At 39.3% G+C, this 23,259-nt stretch overlaps 1 protein-coding gene and 1 pseudogene across 1 annotated transcript; one reads left to right on the top strand and one right to left on the bottom strand.

Annotated features, from left to right (window-relative positions):
- Positions 1 to 2,563: 2,563 nt before the first annotated feature.
- On the bottom strand, positions 2,564 to 22,744 carry NNMT (nicotinamide N-methyltransferase). The gene is made up of 3 exons (XM_054592258.1): positions 22,372 to 22,744; positions 21,358 to 21,565; positions 2,564 to 5,417 (listed from the first exon to the last, which is right to left on the bottom strand). Exons 1-3 carry the CDS (start codon positions 22,523 to 22,525, stop codon positions 4,985 to 4,987), a joined length of 795 nt encoding a protein of 264 aa, XP_054448233.1. The 5' UTR covers positions 22,526 to 22,744; the 3' UTR covers positions 2,564 to 4,984.
- LOC129085876 (UPF0729 protein C18orf32 homolog) lies at positions 17,342 to 17,551 on the top strand (annotated as a pseudogene).
- Positions 22,745 to 23,259: the final 515 nt, after the last annotated feature.

Genomic DNA, 23,259 nt, shown 5'->3' with positions numbered 1-23,259 from the left:
GTACTAGGGTTCCCTTTTCTCCACAGCCTCGCCAGCACCTGTTGTTTGTTGATCTGTTTGTGATGGTCACTCTGACTGGTGTGAGATGGTACCTCATGGTGGTTTGGATCTGCATTTCTCTGATGGCTAGTGATGCCGAGCATCCTTTCAAATATCTCTGGGCCCTCTGTATCTCCTCCTTGGAAAAGCGCCTGCCCAGGTCCTTTGCCCATTTTTTGATTGTATCATTTGTCGTCTTGGAGTGGAGTCGAGTGAGTTCTTTACATATCTTGGAGATCAAACCTCTATCTGATGTATCATTAGTGAATATATTTTCCCATAGGGTTGGCTCCCTTTTCATTTTGCTAATGTTTTCTTTTGCCATGCAAAACCTTCTTATTTTGATGAGGTCCCACGTGTTTATTCTTTCCTTTATGTCCCTTGCAGCAAGGAATTTAAATTGAGTTAAGCCTTTCAAAACAGGAAGCTTTGCCAAAGTATTTCCTTTTGTGCACTCCACTTATGAGACTGCTAGGGAAAGGGGAAAGGAACTCACCCTGTTTTTCTTTAACAAAAAGGAGGAGGAAGGAGATGTGATTAAGAGATGCTGAAGGGAAAAGAGTGGTGGAGCATGGATAGGACATGGAGAAATCAATGCTCTGCTATTCCCCTTTCAGCTCCTTGGACTAGGTTTGCACTCTTACATGTAGGATTGAGTGTTAGAGACTAACCAGAATGTCCATGAGAACCCTTATACAACTTTGCATGCAAACAAGGCTGCTTCTGGGTCTAGATCAAGAATCAGTAAACTACAATCCTTGTACCAAAGGCCAAATCCACTCATTGACCTCTTTTTGTAAATAAAGTTTTACTGGAACACAACCACACCCATTCATTTTCATATTGCCTAGGGCCACTTTCAGTACAACTGCAGACTGGAGTACTTTCAATCAAGACCATAAGACCTGCAATATTTACTATATGGTCCTTTGCAGAAAAAGTTCGCCAACCCTTGGTATAGACACAGTGTTTCCTACCTCTCTGGGAAGACACCCACATAGCTCTGAGGCAGCAACAGAGAACCTTGGGCATGCTCAGTATCTTCCTCAAAGTAGCCCTTGTCATCCCATCCCCAGCATTTCAGGCTGCAGTACTGCCTTTGGAAGCCTGGAAACACTTAGGGTGCTACTGTGACTGCAAAGATGAGGACCCTTGAGCCTACTGACACTGAGATTTTATTTGACTTTTCAGTGCCTGGTGTAGGAAACGTATGTGGAGGATGCTAAATAAATGTTTGCTGACTATGAAATGAGAAAGGAACTGGTGGTATGTGGTATAGAAACTGAGATTTCCCAGAGTCCCTCTGAAAGGCAATGCCAGTCAAGGACCGGGATGCCTGCAGCCCAGAACTGAAATCGTCTCTCCTACTTGGAGAACATGACATCTTTTCTCAGCTGCTTTGACAGCTAACACCAAAGATGAAGATTATGATAATGACTATAGCTAACAATAAATAAATATTATGTGCTTACCAAGTGCTAAGGATTACTCTAGGTCCTTTTTAGATAGTAATTTATTTTTATTCTCTTTACTAGAAGTTCTCATTTAATTTCATTCTATAGATAAGGAAACTGAACCACAGAGAGGCTACATAACCTGCCCAAGGCTAGTAAGTGGAGAGCCAGAATTTGAAAATAGGATGATCTTTGTAGCTGAAAAAAAAAATGGATTGCTAGGATGACAGAGATGCTGGCTCATTGGTTGGATCCAGTAGGCTTTCTTTTTTCTTTTCACTGTCATCTAAGAATTTATTCATTCATTTAACAGACCTTCAAGGACGTGCCCTGTGTCTTTCTGTTTTGTCTGTAACTGGTCTAGAGGTGGGCATGTTACTCAGTTCTAGCCAACAGGATGTAAGAAGCCTGCAGGGGCCTACTGAAAAACATTTCCAACCATGAACATCCCACTCACGTGTGATGGCAGAGGGGAAAGACAGATGTTGCATGGATGCAATGCTTGATGCTACTGTTGAGTACCATTTCCTCCCAGAAGTACGCACCCTTGAATTTCTTATTAGTGAGATTAATAACCCCCTCCTGTCTAAACCATTTTTGTCAGACATTCTCCACTCCATTATCCTGTTATATTTCCTTAGTAGATCTCATCACTATCAGAAGGAGCTTATTTATTGATTACCTTCCTTATCTGCCTATACCCCCTACTCCCTTTTCTAGAACATAACAGGGCTCTTACCTCCTCTATTCACTGGTCTGTCCCCAGGCCTTGACTACGTCTGGCCAAATTGTTGGGGAATCTAAATACAAATCAGGGGTTCACAATTCAGTGGAGAAACAGACTAATAAAGTGATACAATATAACAAATGCCATCCTAGAAGTAAACATTACAGAAGATGAGGTCTGTGTAGGAACTGTATAAAGCTGTTGCAGCAGACCTGCTTTTAGGCTCACTCCCGCCCCTTCCCCCTGCCCCCAACAACTATCATTTCAAGCTTGTTTTAAAAAGAGATCACTTGGGTTTTTTTGTTTGTTTGTTTATATAACTTTATTTACTTAATCTCATGTCCTCTCTTGTAAAATCTGTCTTCAGTGTAGCTGATTTTAACTGACAGTCTGCCCCAAGTTCTCTGGACTGAAACATAGAGTAGGGCTGTATTTGAATTTACCTATAGCCTTTATGTCAGATCACAGCAAATGTGTTATTTGTTCTTAACTTTCAAGGGCACTACACTGAATTCAAAGTGTTTTGAAGGAAATATTCAATTCAAGGAACTGTGTTTTCAGTAATGGAAATAAGGCTGGAGATCACTTGTTTTTAAAAGAGCCTTAAACCAGAAAATCCTATTTTAAAGGAATATTTGTGTTTTTGTTTACAGTTATGCAAAAATAAATAAAGAAGGGCTGTTGCTTTGGGAGGTAACCAAATATGGATGTTTTGGGAGAAGCTGTGGCCTTTGCTCTGGGTTGGTGAGGTCTATGGCACATGTTTGAGAGAATCCTGTTTCTAAAGATTTGGTTGCTTTTTTGTGGCCTGGGTGACTTTGGTGCTGGCTCCTGTGGAGCTAATTGTGATCTTCTGGGGGCATTTTCTTCCAGAAAGGATGTGTAGGCCCAATCATCACCACCTGCTGAAGGAATAGAGCTGGACTTGACTTTCTTGATCCAGGACTAGCCTGTAAGTGCCCTTGGGGATACAATCTCTTGAATTGAAATCAGATTAGAATATTGTGTTTTCATGTGAATGTCCTATGAGCTTGAGCCATTGAAAATATCCCAATACTGGACCATACTGTGTTATGACACTATTGTCCTAAACAGTCACATAAATAAAAACATACTAATGTTGGACCCTTGTGCTCTGATGTGATTGTCCTTGAATGGCGGGGGTGGGGGGGTTAGGAGGAAGAACTCTCTCCTGTGGGAAGCAGAAAGGTCCACAATCAGTAATCCTAGGAAAAAGGGAATCTTGGGATATAAAAGGATGAGGAGGGAAATCTCTCTCTTGTTTATAGTAGGGGGTCCCCACACTTTTTCTGCAATGATCCAGATAATAGGTAGTCCGGGCTGTGCTAAATGTCAACTGAGCTCAAAAGAGTTAGGAGCTTTGGCTAGAAATAAATGACAAAGATTTATTCAATGGTCTCAGGGTTTGCAAACCAGAAACACAACTAGGTAATGTCTAGAGTATTCTGAAAGGGAAAGAATAGCTGAGGGTTCTTACAGTAAAAATTATATTCTTGAGGAAAATCAGTTCTACATTCTTAGCCCCCAGATTGGTTCAAGATGATAGTCATCATATGTGTGGTGCTAATTATCAGATGCCCAGTGGCATAGACATTGGAACATTTTCTTCTTAAGGTCATTCATGGTTACCTGGAGGTATGATGTATGTCCAGTCATTTACACACAATACAGTGTGATGTGCACCAAGGTATTGACACAGAACTGGAAAGTTCAAAAGTTTAAGTTCCCAGAGTCATTTAAAACAAAAGTAATTATTACCCTATGCTTCAGCTGACTTGAAGTTAATAATTTAGCAGCTTGATTATAGTGACTCCATTTTATTTCTTCACTCTGTTTCTCAGAGGCCATGCATACAGCTGCTGTCAGAAGTACTCAACTCTGTCATTACAGTACAAAAACAGCCACAGACAAAATGTAAATGCATAGTCATGGCTATGTCTCAGTAAAATTTTACAAAGCAGGCAGCAGGCCAGATGTGGCTAATGGGCCACAGTTTGTATACCTTTGTTTTAGAGCATCATGGATGATGGTGCCTGGGAACCAGAGAACATAGGCATGGCATGAGGGAATAGGTTTCCCTCCTCACCCTTTCTCATCCCAAGATACTTGGCCAAGACCTATGCCAATAGGATACCTTCCATACCCTCTCAGGATGTGGGCTCTGAAGACAGTTTCTAATTGCAGCTGTAAAATAGTGTCTGTTATCTTTCTTGCTAACCCCTAAATGTCTCCTCAGGTAGAAGTCACAGCTTTGCTGAGGTATGTCAAGGGAAGTAAGAGAAGGGCCTGACTCATCCTTGGGACACAGGGGCAAAGGGAACAACTGTTCTCTGACCCCAGAGATAGTGGTGGTTCCTGTGGACCCCAGCAGAGGATAAGGTCCCTAGAGGAGGCAAAAGCTGAAGAGGAGGAGAAGCCTGTTTGTGGGGGAGAAGAAGGCAGACGGCCCCCAGGGACATGAATACCAAATAACTTCAGACATTTCTCTATAGCGATGTGTAAGCTTAAGCCATAACAAGAATGCTTAAGCAAAGTGTATTTTCTTTTATAATCACAAATAGTGAAGACTGGACACAGAGTAGGTGGTCAACCAATTACTCCTAGGTTGACTGACAGCTACAGTGCTGTCCTAGACAAGCCATCAGGGCCCCAGCCATTAGCCTCTACTCAACAAGAGTTAGAACCAAGGACTGAAGTCAACTGGGTTAGTCCTATGAATTGCCTTAATTGTGATCACAAAGTGTCATGCAGAGCTGCTCAGCTTCTGTCCCACCAGGAAGAAAATTCCTTCATTGTTGGCTGTCGTGGGAGAATAACTTTGAGAGATCACCTCAAACTGCTTGATGGTGTAGCCAGCCTCTCTCACAGCAGCCTCTATTGCCTCCTGGCCCAGGCTGAGGCTGGAGAACCTCTGCTCACCAACCACGTAGTAGCTACTCTTCAGGGCATCCATGATCACCAGGTAGCCCCCTGGCTTCAGCAGGCCACTGAGGTTCCTGAGGGCTGTGCAGTAGGCAGAAAGGTCTGGGCAGGCAGCATGCAGGCACAATGTGCTGAGCAGGCAATCAGCTGGGGGCAGGGAGACAGCTCCCAGAGGCTGGCTCTGGGTCACATCACACTTCAGGACCTGCTTGATTGTCTTCCTCAACTTCTCCTCCTTCTCTTGCCCTTTCATTCTGAAACACAAAAACCAACACACACTGTGCTACCTGACTCATGGGGACCAAAGATCTCTTTGCTCAGGCTGAAAATCACAGTGTTGTGCCAAATGTTATATCTTTAGAGCCATCCCAGTTGTAAAAGCAGAGAAAAAAGAAATGGGAAACCATTTTTGTATCTGAAAGTGATCACACTACCCTGTGCTCAGTTGAATCTTTTTATATCAAAATGATAATAAAAATACCTGCCCTGGCTGGTTAGAGCATCGTCCTTATATGCGAAGATTTGCAGGTTCAATTCCCCCTTCAGGGCACATACAAGAATCAACCAATGGACTTCCAGTCAAGATAGAAGTGTAGATAGACATGCTTCGCCTCCTTGTACAACCATAAGAAGGATTACAACTAATTTCAAAATTAAAAACACCCAGAACTGCCAGAAAATTGAACACTACAGAAGTTAGAAAACCAAGGATTTAAAAAAGCTATATTCATCCAGACAGGTAGGAGGGGCTGATCCAGGGAGCTGGGTGGAAAGGATGTGGCCAGATAGGGTGAAGCGGCAGCAGCGGCAGCAGGCAGTCCCACATTCACATGTGGTGGATAAAAATCAGGAGGATACGTTGTAAGTGAGAAATTTTGGCACTAGGCCAGACTGTGCAGCCCAGCGTTCCAGCACCAGGGAAATAAAGCCTCACAACTTCTGGCTGCAAAAACCAGTGGTGGTCAGGACAGTGGAAGAAACTGCCAGTTTCTCAGGAGAGCCCAGAATGCAGGAAGACCCACCCACTCTGGGAGACACAACCACAGCAGCAGCTGGAGGGGTGCCAGTCACATATGGAAAGTGGGTGAAGTGACTAGAAATGGGGAAAGTGTCAGACAAGCCCCCAGAAGCCAGCCAACAGTGGCGTTGTCCCCTCTTCTATCCCCTCCCACACATGGACCCACAAAGTGATGAAGCTGGCTGCCTGCTCTGGTAAATACCCAAGGCTCCGCCCCATGCAACTTAACAGATGTGCTAAGACAGGGAGTCAAAGTGGCTCTACCAAGTACACAGACACAGGGAGGCTACCAAATTGAGGAGACAAAGAAATATGGCCCAAATGAAGGAACAGAACAGAACCCCAGAAAAAGAAATAAGTGATGCAGAGATAGCCAAACTATCAATGCAGAGTTCAAAACCCTGGTGATCAAAATGCTCAGAGATCTCATTGAATATGGCAAAAGCATAAGGTAAGAAAAGAAGGCTATACTAAGTGAAATAAAGAAAGATCCACAGCACACCAACAGTGAAGGGAAGGAAGCCAGGATTCAAATCAATGATTTGGAACATAAGGAAGAAATAAACATTCTACCAAACAAAAATGAAGAAACAAGAATTCAAAAAGCTAAGGTGAGTTTAAGAAGACTCTGGGACATCTCCAAAAGGGCCAACATCCGAATCATAGGGATGCCAGAAGGAGAAGAGGAAGAGCAAGAAACTGAAAACTTATTTGAAAAAATAATGAAAGAAAACTTCCCCAATTTACTGAATGACATAGACATACAAGTCCAGGAGGCGCAGAGAATCCCAAACGAGTTGGACCTAAAGAGGATCACACCAAGAAACATTATAATTAAAGTGCCAAAGGATACAGATAAGGAGAGAATCTTAAAAGCAGTGAGAGAAAGGCAGAGAGTCACTTACAAGGGAGTTCCCATAAGACTATCAGCTGATTTCTCAACAGAAACTTTGCAGGCAAGAAGGAACTAACAACAAGTATTCAAAGTGGTGAAAAGCAAGGACCTACAACCAAGATTACTCTATCCAACAAAGCTCTCATTTAGAATGGAAGGGCAGATAAACTGCTTCCCAGACAAGATAAAGCTAAAGGAGTTCATCATCACCAAACCCTTATTATATGAAATGTTAAAGGGTCTGATTCAAGAAAAAGAAGATCAAAACTATGAACATTAAAATGACAACAAACTCACAACTATCAACAACCTAATCTAAAAAACAAAAACTAAGCAAACAACTAGAACAGGAACAGAATCATAGATATGGAGATCATCTGGAAGGATATCAGCTGGGAGGGGGAAGGGAGAGGGTGGGAGAAAAGGTATAGGGATTTAGAAACATAATTGGGTATATACAAAATAGACAAAGGGATGTTAAGAACAGTATAGGAAATTGAGGAGCAAAAAACCTTATATGCATGACCCATGGATATAAAAAGAATCAACCAATGAATGCATAAATAAGTGGGATAACAAACTGATATTTCTCTTTCTCCCTTCCTCTCTCTCTCTCTCTAAAATCAATAAAAAATAATATTAAGAGTATCTGGCAGGGAAGAGGAGTGGGGAGAGTTGGAAGAGGGTATAAGGAGGATAAATGGTAATGAAAAAATATAATAAAAAATACCTAGCTACCTGCTTCTACACTGGACTGCTCCCATGAACTTATTCTTCCTCCATTGCTTAAAATAGCACCTGGCTCATTATTTATTTATTTATTATTACATTATTACCCTTGTCCACTCTACCAAATTGCAAGGTAGTGGCCATTTGACCCATACATATCAGGTAATAATGGATTTTAAATGCTGAAATGGTATTTTTGTTTTAGCTGCCAGTAAATGAAGGGAGCAGGGTCATCACATACATTTTTAGAAACTGTTGATCACTATAACATGGTTTTGGCCAGGGCCTCTCTAGAAAGAATAAAACCAGTTTCCACTCTCAGGCTCTAAAATGTATTGCAGTAGAGTGCGTGTTTTCTGAAGGTGATCATTTTCTTGGTAACCTTGCAAAGAATGCTGTCCTCTATGCCAAATCAACAGGATGTCTTGAGAGGAAATCAGTTAATGAAAGGATCAAAGAAGGCAAGGGCAGGAGATGGAATAGAGTGCCTTTGATCCTTTTGGAATTTGTTAGGGGAGGAATGAAGGAATAGATTGACAAATTACACAAACACATAGAATGCACAAGAGAAACTGGAGAAACAGACAAAGGAGAAAGAAACAGTATGGAATCAGAGAGGTAAGAAGAAGGGAAGAAATGAGTGTACAAAGTACCCATAAGGTCTTAGAGCCCAATAATAGAAGTAATGATTTGGCATCGAGCCTTTTGAGGAAGTTAATAAACAAAGCACCAGGATGCAAATTGAGGCTTACATTCAGAGAATACATAGTCCCTTGGCTCCAGGAGAAGACAATCACTTGGGCAACAAGGCTTGATGGAGAGAGCAGAGGATGGCCCAACATCAGAGTAGGTGAGAGCCTTACACTGGTACCATTTCTGGTCATGATGAAAAGTCAATGGTCTAAATAAAGCTTGAAGATTTACCTACAGGTGGAATGATCTGAGAAAATAGCAATTGTAGATATCTTATTTAAATATTTAGTTAAAATCTTAAGACTACAGCATATAATCTATAATCAGTTTTTACAACATCCTTTATGTTTATTATAATTTTATATTTAAGAAGCTTAGCAATAAACATATATGAAACGATGCTCAACATCCTTGGCAATCAGAGAAATTTAAATCAAATTCTGAGATACCACTTCACATACACTAAGATGTCTACAATTTAAAAAAATAACAAATGTTAACAAGGAAGTGAAGAAAGTAGAACCAACACACACTGCTGGTGAGAATGGAAAATGGTCCAACTACTTTGGAAAACAGTCCGGAAGTTCCTCAAAAGGTTAAACATAGAATTAGCACATGATCAAGGAGTTCCACTCATAGGTTTTTACCCAAGAGAAATGAAAACATAGTCACACAAATACTTGTACATAAGTGTGTATAGCAGCACTACTCACAACAGTCAAAAGATAGGGGAAAAAAACCAAATGTTCATCAACTTATAAACAGATAAATACAATATGGTATATCTATACAATGGACAATTATTCAGTAACAAAAAAAGAATAAACAATTGATGTATGCTACAATATGGAAGAACCTTAAAAACCTGATGTTAAGTGAAAGAATCCAACACAAAATGTCACATATTGCATGGTTTCATTTACAGGAAATGTCCAGAAAAGGCAAAGCTATAGAGACTGAAAGCAGACCAGTGGTGGCCAGGCGCTGGGAGTATGGGGAAAATGGGAGAGACTGCTAATGGGCACAGGGTTTGTGTGGGGAGTTTTGAAAATGTCCTCAGATTGTGTTAGGAATTGAACAACTCTATCACTATACTAATAACTATTGAATTGCATGCTTTGAATGGGTGAATTTTATGTTTTGTGAATTTTATCCCAGTAAAGCTATTATATATATATGAGAGAGAGAGAGAGGAGAAGAGAGAGAGAGAGGAAGTGAGAAAGAGAGAGGAAGAGAGAGAAAGCTTAGCAAGGTATTGATTGGTTTCAGAGACTCCCTACCAACCAACAAACTGGTATATACAAGGAATAATCACTTTTGATTGGCTTTACCTGCTCTCCTATCATGGGTAACAATGGTAGTAGGTTCACCAATCTGTCCTGCTTGGCCTGGATTTTCTGGCTTTCTCACCGAAAATCCCATATCCTGGGAACCCCAGGCATTCCTACCAACCAGCGGGCCCTGGCATACCTGTCAGGAAGCTCTGTTCTAGACACCAGTGCCTCTCACACTGTAAAATGCATATAGTTCCCTGCAGAGCTTGTTAAAATGCAGATTCTGGTTTTAGGTAGGGAGTGGGGACCAAGAGTCTACATTTCTAACAAGCTCCCAGATGATGTGGAAGCTGATAGGCTGGGCACCACAAAGTGGGAAAGTTAGTCATTCTAAATGTAGGGAAATCAAGCGTAAAGCTGCCACCCAGCCTGACAGAACATGGATAATGTATTTGACAGTACATATTAAGAATAAAAAAATAATAATTCAACATTATGAAAATCAGTGTGAAACATGAATTAGAATAGGTAAATTAATCTAGGATAGAAAAATTTCAAATAACCAATTGTTGCATATGGATAACTTAAATGTACACAAAAAGCTAAAGAAGTGACAACATAGTGTTTGTTAATGTGTTTAAAGATGACCTTTTATATTGGGAACATTTTGGGAATGTGTATACAAGTGACTAAGTCAGAAGCAGGTTGGACCTCTGTGGCCTATTATGTATAGAGCTATTTGAAAGACACAGGTTACCACCAAACCAGTACTTGCCAGTCAGATGATGATGACAATTGTTCCCAAACTGTGAGACTCACTGTGAAGTCTAGAAAGCTCACAGAGAATATGCCAATTTGAGAGGGAAATTTGTTAGAAACACCTGCTGTTGTGGACGTTTGCTCGTCCTTGGACAGATAGCTAACATCAGTGAACTCAGTAGCTAAGGCAGCTGTGTAAAGATTACACCTCAGGGCTCCTCAGGGCCTGCAAGCTCCCCTACAGGGAAATGGACTCGCCTGGAGACACAGGCAATTACCACTCAGCTTCACGTATAGCTCAAGGGATAGGTAATAAACACACACCAGAAAAGTGTTATGCAGTTTTACAGAAAGCTAGCAGCAGTGTGGCCATTTTTCTGTTCTAAAGATGTACTCTTTCAAATGAATCAATATGCAAAAAAGGTAGCTATTTCCACTATAAATATGCTATCTATAAAGCCCAGGGGGAGCAGAAGAAGGGTGGCAGGAATGAATGGATAAAGATTAGCACTCCTGGGAAGAACACTTTAAAGAATGTCTTTCCATACCCCAAATAATTATCCTGAGATTTAGAAGAGGTTCCTCCTACCCTGTCTCTGCAAGGCAGGTGGTGGATCAGAATCTCTAGGACAAGCTTTTTTCCATTACACTTACCTCCACCAAGCCCCACCCCCAGAGGTTCTGGCTGGGCCTCCTGAGGAAGAACCAGCAAAATGCATAAAGGAAATAAAAAGCTAAACAAGATTGGATGTCAATGTAAGGTTTGTAAGAGCAAGGAATAATCACTAGTAAACCTTTGGTGCAGCTCCAGCTCAGTCAGGTGAAAGCCAGTTGAGGAGGGAGAATCTGGAACACAGAACACATGCACTTATTTATTTTACAAGTATCTTTGAATCTCTATTATGTGCCAGGAGGAATGCTGGGCAATGGAGCCCCAGGTGGAAACTTGCAAAGACTATGTCCAAAGGCCATGCGGTGGAGGAAGCATGGAGAGGAAAATGCCGGTCAGGCTGGGCCTGGGAAGGCAAAGCAGAGCATGGGAAAAGTAAGGCAAATGGCATCGGCAGGTGCCAGAGGAGGCAAGGCTTTGTGGACCATGTTAGGAATTTTGCTTTCTATCCTGAAAGCCATGAAAAGTCATTAAAGGATACTAAAGAATGGAACAATGTGAACAGGTTTACATTTTGAGTTAATTGTGTTGGGATGAGAGTGGAGGTGGGAAGCCAGTTGGAAGGGAGAGGATAATAGCTCAGACCAGGGCAATGGAAAATATTGGAAGAAAGATACTGGTTCGAGACACATTCAGGAAGTAAAATAAAATTTGGTACTGGTCATGGAACATGACTATGAGGGAGAGGACAAGATTGGCTTCCAGACTTCTGGTTTGTCCAATTATATGACGATACCACTCAAGGAGGTAAGAAAACCAGAAATGGAGCAGATTTGGAGAAGACCATAGCGCAATTTGGAGCACATTGAGTTTGAGATGCTTTGAGACATAGGAATAGAGTGTTTACAACTTGAAGGAAATGACAAGTTGAAGATTTCTCAGCCCGCCCTGTTCATTTTCCCCAAGAGATAATGCATGAGAGTACTTACCTAGGAAAAAGGCATTCTTACAAAAGCCAGAAACATTTCCTTGGTATCCCTGAAACAATCATCATGACCATCAAGATCCTGATTTTGAGAAAGAATATTAATCAACATTTTAAAAGACGTGAAAACACAGATGCTTTGGAATCAGGCCATTTCACTAGTTCACAGAAAAAATTGGGCGCAACTGTGTCTGTTTCAGGCAATAGACAAAATCTTTTGATACACATTAAATATTTTTGTATAGAGAACATTTACTTTAAAGAAATACCACCTCAACAGGTGCTTGAGCTTTGTCCTCCCAAGCACACTGCTGTAGGTGGAGGAGCTGCTCTCTGCAGAGGCAACCAGAAGGGGCTCTAGCCTCCCCAGGCCCCTCTGGCTGCCCTGCTGGCCAAGAAGAAATTGCAGAGCACACCTGCAGCTCATCCCCACCAACCAGCGGGCCCTGGCATACCTGTCAGGAAGCTCTGTTCTAGATACCAGTGCTTCTCAAACTGTAAAATGCATATAGTTCCCTGCCGACCTTGTTAAAATGCAGATTCTGATTTTGTAGGTACAGAGTAGGGCCAAGAGTCTACATTTCTAACAAGCTCCTAGGTGATGTGGAAGCTGATAGGCTGGGCACCACAACGCAATGTGTTCCAAGCTCCAGGAACCAGAGGTTAATTAATGCTGTTTCTAGGATTTCTTAAGGTAAAAACCTCATTTTTCTTGGTTCATATTAGTATTTGATGTTCTGACTTGACAAATGAATACTGTGAGAAAAGAATTTGATACGAGGGTCTTTCAGCTTTTAGGATAGTTGTAAAAGTGAGTGATATCTAAACGTATGAGTCACACTCCAAAGACAGAGAAGCAAGAGACAGCTCACATTGTCTTTGGCAGCAGTCAGCACAAGAAATAGCTTCAGATAAAGAGGAAATAATCTCAGGGGAAATAGGTTGTGGGCTGATAGAGGTACTTGAAGATTCAAGAAAGACATAAGTTGAATGGGATCACTATCATTCTCAAAATAGTTGAAGCCACAGGATCTAGCACAAGGATAAGGATGAGATGCAGAATTTTCCTGCCACAAATACAGTTTTTTAGTCTACAGAGCATTTGGGAAGGGACAGTGTCTTTGAGCCAATTGTTACATGCTGATGATTCTGGCATGAGATAAGTAATGTTTTTAGTGTCCTGCCAGATTTTAAGGGTTCATTTCTGAATGAGACAGAAAGGCTTGCGATGGCTAGGGAAATTAAGAAAGCTATAAAAGTCCTCTTGATACATGAGTTGGATTTCAGAAGGATGCATAGTCTGACAATGACTGAGAACTTTTTTATAAACTTTCTCTGAAATTCTATAAATCCTGGGAAATTCCTTATTTATTAAGTAATTTTATGTATTACACAAATCCTCATGGCTATAGTTATTTTTCTAGATAATACTATTTCATTCTGTGCATTCACATAGTTAAAAGAAAAGTTTTAAATTACTTAGATTTTGAAGAATATATCTTTAGTTTGAAGGCTATAGCCAGCATAAAATTCTAAGTAAGGGTTAACATGGTGTCTGAAAATAGCTTCTTTACAAGTTCTTACTAAATGCCAGGGGGAAAAAATAGAGCAATATTTAAGCAGTATTAAACAATTTTACTATGTTGCTCATGTGAAGGGCAGAAAAAATACATTCTGTATATGCAGGGGCTTAGAAAATATGTCACTTATGTGTACTTCTTGAAAAAATTATTTGAAGACTAGTTGACTAAGAGCTGAATCAGGATTAAAAAAACTGAAAAAATCACATAAAATGAGCATAAAATACATTCACAAAATTACAAATATAATTACAAGTGAATGTCCAAATTGATCTTAAAAGAAAATATAATACTTTGAATTATGGTATTTGTACTTAAAATCTCCAATTTTAACAATACACATGGGGAAGACATTCACCAGAAAGACTTTGGGTGTGAAAAATTGTTAAAATCCCCATAGCACAAAGAAGGAAAATTACAAATTCTTGCCTGATATTGATAAACTGAGAGAGTTTGTGTCTAGGAGACCTGCATTATGAGAAATACTAAAAGAAGTTGTTCCGGTGAAGGGGAATGATGCCTCATAGAGGTCTAGATCTGCAGAAAGGAGCAATGCATGCTAGACAGGACAGATAAGTGGGTAGATTTAGGTATATTTTATATATATATATATACACACACACGTATATTGATTTAAAATACTATTGGCTTATGTGGATACACTTAGAAGTACTGAACTGTACATTTAAAGATAATTAGGATGATGAATTTTATGGTATGTGGTTTTTAACCACAATTAACAACAAAGCACAAAAAAAAATAAACATGCTGATTCCTTAAAGCAAAAACAATATGTAATGTAGTGTTATAGTATATATACAATAAAATATATGACAACATGTGCATAAAGGGGGAAGCGTGGGTTAAAGGAATTATAATGTAATATCTTTGTTCATGAGGTAATAGATACATTAAAAATATATAATGTAGTTTGCAGAAAAATCCCATGTGCAACACATACAAAACACAAAAGAGGTCAACAGGGGAAATAAAGTCAATAGAAAAGATAAAAAGAATACTAAAAATATGTATACTTACACTTAGGAGAAGAATAAAGGCATAAATGAACAACAAAGGGATGGGTCAAATAGAAAATATATACCAGGATGATAGACTCAACCATACATTATCAGTAATTACATTAAATATAAATCAACTAAACAATCCAGTTAAAAGGCAGAACCTGTCAGATTGTATTGAAAAACAAGGCCTCCAACATGCTATTTTCAAGAAAAACACTTTATAAAAACAGACATATTGAAAACAAAAGGGTGGGAAAAGATATATCATGTATATTAGTTATCTGTTGCTCTATCATAAAATACCACCAAACGTAGCAATTTAAGATGACAAACATTTATCTAACAGTTTCTGTGCATTAGATATCTGGGCACAGATTGGCAGAAGGCCTCTGGTGCAATGTCTCACCTGAATGCCCAACTGGGAGGACATTTGCTTCCAAACTCACTCCTCAGGACATGTGAGTCAGAGTGAGAGAGAGCACCCAAAAGGGAAGATGTGGTATTTTTGTAACCTAATCTCAGAATTCATGTCCCATCATTCTGCTGCATTCTTTGTTAGAATCAGTCACTAAATCCAACAGACACTCAAGTGGAGGAAATTAAACAAGAGTTGGAATACTTGAGGTGAGGATTATTCGGGGCCATCTTGGAGGCTACCTACTAGCCCAAACACCAAGCGTAAGATGACTGATGTGACCATATTAATATCTAAGTGGACTTCAAGACAAAGTGTATTACTGGAGGAAAAGGGAGATATTTCATAATAATAAAATGCTTAATTTATCAAGAAGATATAATAATCCTAAAGATGTATGCAATTATTACAAAGCTTTAAAATACAGGAAGCAAATGTTGACTCGATGATGGGGAACAAGAGATAAATCCACAATCATAGTTTGAAATTTTAATACCGGTCAGTAATTGATTTAAAAAACATGCAGAAAATTTGAACAATACTATCATTCTACCTGACTTAAAAGATATTTATAGAAGCTAAATTCACAACTGGACAATGTGTATTCTTTTCAATGTAGAAAGTACATAGATTGTTCACCAAGATAGACTATATGCTGACCACAAAATTAATCTCTGACTACAACAAAATTTAATTAGAAGCCAATAACAATAAGATACCTACAAAAATTCCAAAATTTTTGGAAATTAATCAACACAATTCTAAATAACTTATGGCCAAAGAAGAAATTACAAAGGAAGTGTAAAAATATGCTGAATTGGATAATAATAAAAATATGACATATCAAAAATCATGGGATGCAGTTAAAACAACGCTGAAGAAAATTTATACTTTAAATGCCTACATTATAAGAAAAAAGCATGAAGTCAATGATCTAATCTTCCATTTAAGAAGCTAGAGAAAAAGAGCACACTAATACTAAAGTAAGTGAAAGAAAGAAGAACAGAAATCAGTATCATATAAAATGGACAATCAAGAAAATCAACAAAGCCAAAAGTTGGTCCTTTGAAAAGATTAATAAAATTTATCAATCTACAGCAAGATTTACCACGATTTTTTAAAAGAACCAATTACCAATTTCAAGAATGAAAGAGGGAAGATTACCACAGATTCTACAGACATTAAAAGAGTAATAAAGGAATATGATTAAAAAACAACAACAATAAAAAAAAAACTTGTGCCAATAAAGTTGACAACCAGGATGAAAAGAACAAGTTTCTTCAAAAATAGTACTTACCAAAACATACAAAAGAAGAAATAAAAACTCCAAATAGCCATTATACAAGTAGTATTTTTAGTAAAAAATCTTCACACTCATGAAAATCCCTTCAAGTACAGATAGCTTCACTTGTGAATTCTAGATACCATTTAAGGAAAAAAATAATACTAATAATAGAAACTCTTTTAATAAACAGAGGAGGAAGAAGCACTCTCAACTTGTTATATGAATCTAGCATCATGCTGATACCAAAATCTGCCAGACACTTTTAAAGTCAAGCTCAATCTCCCTCATAAATATAGATACAAACAAGAATACTACTTCATGGTGAAGGGGTTTAGGTCAATTTGGTTTAAACCATCAAAACCATCCAATGCAGTTCACATTTCCAGAATAAAGGAGAAAAATTATTTGACTACCTCTCAACAAATACAAACATTTAACAAGATTCAACATTTGATTTTAAAAACCCAAGAAACTAGGAATTACAAGGGAACTTCTTCTGGTAAATAGTATCTATGAAAAACCCAGAGCTAACGTCATTCTTAATGATGAAATATTGAACGTGATTTCCTAACATAGGGAAAAAGGCACAAATGTCTGCTGTCATAATTTCTACTCAACATTGTTTTGGAAGTCCTAGACAGTATAATAAAGCCATAAAAATAAATAAATGGCATCAAGTTGGAATAGAAGAAGCAAAACTTTTTATTTGCAGGCAATATGTCTGTATGTAGAAAACCCTATGGACCCACATGGGGTCACATGGGCTCAGGCTAAGAAGGCAGGATGGAGGTGGCGGGTGGAGGTGGTAGGGGCAGGGGATATTGGGAAGCCAGCCAGAGGGAGCCCAGCCCGTTTGCCCTGGGCCCCTCTCTGCCTGCCTGTGCTCTCACGTTCAGGAGCTCAAGTTGGGACAATGGTGTGTATCCTCACTCTGGTTCTGCTCTGGGTCTACAAAAAGTTACTGGAGCCATATATATACCCAGTTATTTCCCCCTTTGTTAGCCACATGTGGCCTAGAAAAACTATACAATAATCCAACAATAAAAGCAAAGGCAAAAGAGACTATAAGGGTGCAGACATAAATGGATTACCAGCAGAAATCTCTGATAAAAAGAAAGACTAAAGTGATTGTCCCAGAGGACTTCATTGTTCTCAAAATGGACCTGATAATCTGAAGCACCTTCTTCGTAATTGTCTCTGCTCATTTTCCTAGATCAGAATTTGGGATAGTTTAGATATTTACCTGATACTAATCAGGAAATACATGCTATTTATATTTTAAAATATAAAATTTATTTATATATTTAATGATCTCCTTCCTGAGTTCCTTTTTTCATTAAAGTAGCTTTCATTTCTATTATTGCAGTTTTAATAATATGAATAAATAGAAGGTTTGTGCCAGGAGACACCGTTGTTAAGCCAGCACCTAAACATCCTTGAGCCTCTAGCTTTCACTCAGGCTCTTCGAATTTTGGTAGAGTGTATTTTTACCATGACGCAGTACAGTAAGACTGTGCAGTGAAATGAAAGGGAGTTTTTAGAGATGATAATGTCTTGAAACATAAAGTTATAATTACTGCCCAACACAATGAAGCAGCTTGCCTACAAGAGCAGTAATTAATGTTTATTGCTCTAAAGAAGATAGCAAAGACGAAAATAAAGGAAATTTTTTTGAAAAACGGAACACCTTTTACATAAATGTCTAACGTATATTATAACATTGTAAAAAAAAAAAGAAAGAAAACCCTATGGAATCTACAAAAAACACTTGTAAAATTAATTAACAAAGTCAGCAAGATCACAGGACACGAGGCCAATATACAAAAATCAACTGTACCTATATAGTAGCAATTAAATAAAAATCAATTGTACCTATATAGTAGCAATTAAATAAAAATGAAATTAATAAAATGAAATAAAAATAAAATTTAAAATACATTTAACAATAGCATTAAAAATGTGACACACAGGAAAATTTTAACAAAGTATATGCAAAATATGAGAACTACAAAACACTGCAGAGATAAACTAAAGTCTTACATGGAGACCTAAACCGTGCTTATGGACTAAATGGTCACTGTGTATAGGTATGGCTCCAGGACTTTTTGTATGCTGATCTATAAACTCAAAAGAAAACACAACCAAAGTGTTAGCATGTTTTTTTGAAGAAATTGATACATATATTCTAAAATTAATGGCCCTAAATTTGCTAAAATAATTTTAAAAAAGAACAAAGTTGGAGGTCCTACACTATCTGGTAAAAGGGATAAAATACCAGTGTAAACCCAATGGAAATTTAGTCACTCTGCATAAGAGCAAAAGAGGTTAATTTGGAACAAAATATAAAACTCCCAGTTTATTCATGTCTTTATATTAATAAAAAAAAACTACCACCAGCAGCTACCTTGATTGCTTCCATTTGACATGTTTACTAACAATAAGACAGTATAGCAGCAATATGCAAAGAAGTGGAGATAAAGTTTATAATACTTTTTTTTAATCCTCATCCAAGGACTTTTTTTTTCCATTGCTTTTAGAGAGAGAGGAAGGGAGAAGGGAGAGACAGAGACAGATAGACAGGCAGGCAGACGTCAATGTGAGAGAGGAAACAACCTTTTGGTCTATGGGACATCACTCCAAACAACTGAGCCACAATGGCAAGGCCTAGAATGCTCTTTAAAAGAAAAAAAAATCACTTATTTATTTACTTTTAGAGAGAGGGGAAAGAAGGGAGAAAGAGAAGGAGAGAAACATGGATGAACAAGAGGCCCCCACGTCCCCAACCGTGGACCTGGCCTACAACCCAAATATGTATCCTGACTGGAAATCCAACCGGTAACCTTTCAGTTTGCAGGATTACACCCATACCACTGAGCTTTACCAGTCAGGGCTAAAATAAGTTCAAAGTTAGCAAACTACTCAAAGACTATGGGAGTGTTAAAGAAATAGAAGCAGACTTTAGAGTTAGTTTCAGAAAGGAAACTGACTCAGGGATAAACACAGTTGGTGACCAGACGAGACCCAAATGTAAGTACAAGTATAGGAAAATGACCATCCCTCCAGAAGAGGAGCAGGGAGGCAGCATATTCCTTAGGTCCATGTTAAGACCACATGATCTTATATTTTTCCCTGAGATTCAGGAATATTGCTTCAATCCTCCTGTTGTTCAAGTTCAGAAATACAGTAGTCTCTCTTAGTATGTGACGTCAACTCTTATCCATCGTATTTCAAAAGTGCATCTTAAAATCATCTACCTCTCTCCATCACCTAGTCCAAACCACCATCATCTCTCATCTGGGTTTAAGCTGTTTTCTTTCTTCAACTCTCATTCTCCTCTAACCCCCTCTAATCCATTCTCCAAACAATAACTGGAGAGATCTTTACAAATGCAAATTGGGTCACAGCACTGTCTTGGTTATACCGCTAATGCAGTCCTGTTACAGTTGAAGTCCACAATCTTTAACTTGGTCTCGAGGACCCAAATGATCAGGCACTTGTCTACCTTCCCTGATATAAGTTCTAGGAGACAGAAACATCCTCTACCTTGTTTACCATTCTATCCCAGTAGCTAGTACTGTGGTACATCATAGGTGATCAACATAGGTTTGCTGAAAAAATGAATAAATGCATGAATTCTAGGTCCTTTAACCATGTGCAAAAAATTTTAGCACTTGTTTCTTGAGGGAGATTGTCTTACCAGGAAATTAGAATCCAATCCTGACCAAGTCATGAGATATGTTCATTAAATATATATATTTATATTTATATATTTATATGTATTCATAAATATTTATATATATATATATATATATATATATATATATATATATGCTTTTCCATTGTGGAAAAAAAAAGAAAAGGAAAGACAGAAGATGTTGTGTGAACACACAAAGTGTGCATTATATGAGCAAATGGAGGAATATAGGAAAAAGCAGCATGGAAAAGGAAGAGAGAGATTTCATGTAAAAATTAAATCCTGGGTAAGGAAGTGGGGAAAAACAGAAAAAAATGTACAAAAAAAAATCCCCACAAGAGCAGAAAAAAAAAAGTAAGTATAACTAAGCATATAAGACGTAGCAGACAAAACCAGCAGGATCCTAGACAAAACACTAAAGTAATCTTTTTACAGTTTACAAAGGAGTTGATGGGGTCTTGGCAGTATGCCTACCAATGAAGACAAGATGCTCCAAGAGCTGATGGTTGGCTGGGCACAGCAGAGTTGGAGGCACATCAAGACAAGAGAACAAGTCAGTGAAATGCAGAACTGGTCACCTATGCCTAGAAGACTATTGCCAATTTCTCATGTGGAGAGGAAGAGTAATTCAAACTAGATTTGTTTGCATAAGTTTACTTGTAGATAGGGTAGTGTCAGATTTTGGTCATTAATTGAGTTATGTAAAGCTCTAATTTTATGGATGGTGAAGTAACAAGTTCCTTTCAAATAATCTCTTTATGCTGCTGATTTCATTTTAAAAACATAGCCAGGTTTTTGTTGTGTCTGGTGGTGGTAGCAATTAGCCACCCTCACAGCAGAGTCCTGTGTTCTTGGGTGGCTAGGAGCAGAATGGCACCAGAAGGACAAACTGCCACCCAAAAACTTCCAAGGAGGAGCTGGTTTCACCTCTTGAAGTTGTCCTAAAACAAGGTCCTAACATACCTGGCCAGTACATAGAGCCCACATACAGGCCTGCAAAGGTTCAGCGCTATCTCTTCAGCGCTTTCTCTGTGTTCTGGTGCACACGCATGCACACATGGACGCAAGTCTGCCTTATTCTCATTTTCTCATTGTCCATTTGGATTCCCCTTTGGTTTCTCTCTTTCTGTCTTCTTTGTTTTTCAACTTGGACTCTGAGAATAAGTCTTGTTCCTGAAAAACGAACTCATTCAAGTTCCCTCCGAAAGCCCAGAAATAAAGCCCAGCTTCTCTACCTGTTACCTTCAAGCTCACACACATAGCTCACTATTGGGGACCAGTCAAAGGCCCCTGGCTCCTTCTTCAGCCATTTCTCCAGCTCCTGTAGGTTCTGGTCAACGTAGTCAGTAGCAATGATCTTCTTGAAGGATTCACAAGCAGAAAGGAACTGATAGATGGTGGGGCCAGAGCCGATGTCAATCAGGAGGTCTCCTTTTATGCCACCTGGTGTAGAGAAGGGACCGGGAGGGGGAGTCAGGCTTTACATGGTGGCAGTCAGGGCTGCTTTGCACTGTCTTTAACAGCATTATGATGGAAAACCCCAGCGGGAGCCCCAAAGACAGACCATCTCTCTTACTGGTAGACCATCGTGACTCACTACTCTTACAGCAAAGTCTTTTTTTAAAACTTCTTTTCATTTTCTATTCCCCACTCCAGGGTGGAGGCATGCTGCTAGGGTATTTTTAGGTCTAGGAGAAGGGAAAAATGATCTACATCTGGCATACAGGCTCCTGATCAAGAAAAACTGCTATACAGTGTATGTTAAAACTATTAAAGAATATGTTGGGGGAAGTTAAAAAAAAATTTTAAATGGACTTTACATAATGTCTTTATCCAAAAAGCACCCAGTTCTTCATATGTTGGGAGGTCTTCATCTCATGCATGTTTACAACATTCCTTTGAGTTAGGAACAGAGTTTAGAATCTCCATTTCTAAAGTGGCCTATCATGAGGGCCAAATGGCTGCCTCTGTCACATAGCAAATCCATGCTGAATCAAAGGCAGAACTCCTACCCTCTGGTTTCCCTTTTATATGACCATACAAGGTAATGGATATAAAAGCACTTGGTAAACTGTAAAATATTCATAACAACATTAGTTTTTATCTGAGCTATGTAAGTAGGTGATACTAAAAGGACTGTCCAATAGCAATGACTAGACAGAAAACCTGGTCATGCCCTGAGAGCCTACCTATATGGCTCACAGTTGGGAAGGGGAGGGACAGGAGACATGGACAACAGAAAAACTTACCCACAGAGAATATGTTGAAAAGATTTTTCAGAAGAAACCTAAGAACCTGGTTTTCTGCGGAGTGTCTGGACCCAAAGCTGTAATATTTTTCTAGATAATCTCGAGGGTTGAAATGGCTCAGGTAGGTGTCCTTGGAGGTGAAGCCAGATTCCATTGTGTCTCACTGCCAGGCCACTTGTCCACAGCCTTACTTCCCTCTCCTCCTGAGGCCAGGGAGCCACCCTGCAGAAACTGTCCTCCTGAGTCTCAGGCTTTCAACATTTCTTCTGTCAGTTCAGCCCACCCCTTAAAGACAGGGGTCTGGTTAAACACTGACTGAGAGAAATATACCAAAAATGTTTGGCTGTTTTAGAAAGTGATTAAATTCCTGGAGAAGACATTCTAGGAAAAGGGAGGAGCGGCAGGAAGAAGAACGTGAGCAGCATGCAATGCTAGCCAAGAGACAAAGTTCAGAGTGTAAGGGATTATAGATAGCAGAGATCAACTGTGCTTATCAGGGAAATAATTGTACTCACAGAAAAACCACTAAGTTCAGAGAGGTCATCTCCCCACAGCACTTCATTCTTCTCTTCTTAGAGTGATTCTCCCAGGAAAGAGAGTCACAAAGAATGGTTTAAATTGAAACACTTTAAAGAAAGAAGAGAGGAGAAGGACAAGGATAGGAAATGTGTCAGGGCTGAGGAATGCTGGCTAAAGAAGGAATCTCAGATGGAGTCTGGAAGAAGGAGAGGTGAAGGAGCAATTTAAAAATTCTGAATGAGGCTTTCCCTCCTGCATAGCCAGCCACACTCTGTAACTGTCTCCTCGTGCCCCACGCCTCCGTCCTCTCCCTGTAAGTCTGCAGCTTCTCCCACTACTCCATCTCTCGCCATCTGGCGAGCACTCTTT

Source organism: Pteronotus mesoamericanus, unplaced genomic scaffold (assembly GCF_021234165.1).
Source record: "Pteronotus mesoamericanus isolate MK-2021 breed Mesoamerican mustached bat unplaced genomic scaffold, CSHL_Meso_final scaffold_36, whole genome shotgun sequence".
Lineage (NCBI taxonomy): Eukaryota > Metazoa > Chordata > Mammalia > Chiroptera > Mormoopidae > Pteronotus > Pteronotus mesoamericanus.
The sequence above is the reverse complement of the archived record's forward strand: the minus strand, read 5'-3'. Positions and strand labels throughout refer to the sequence as shown.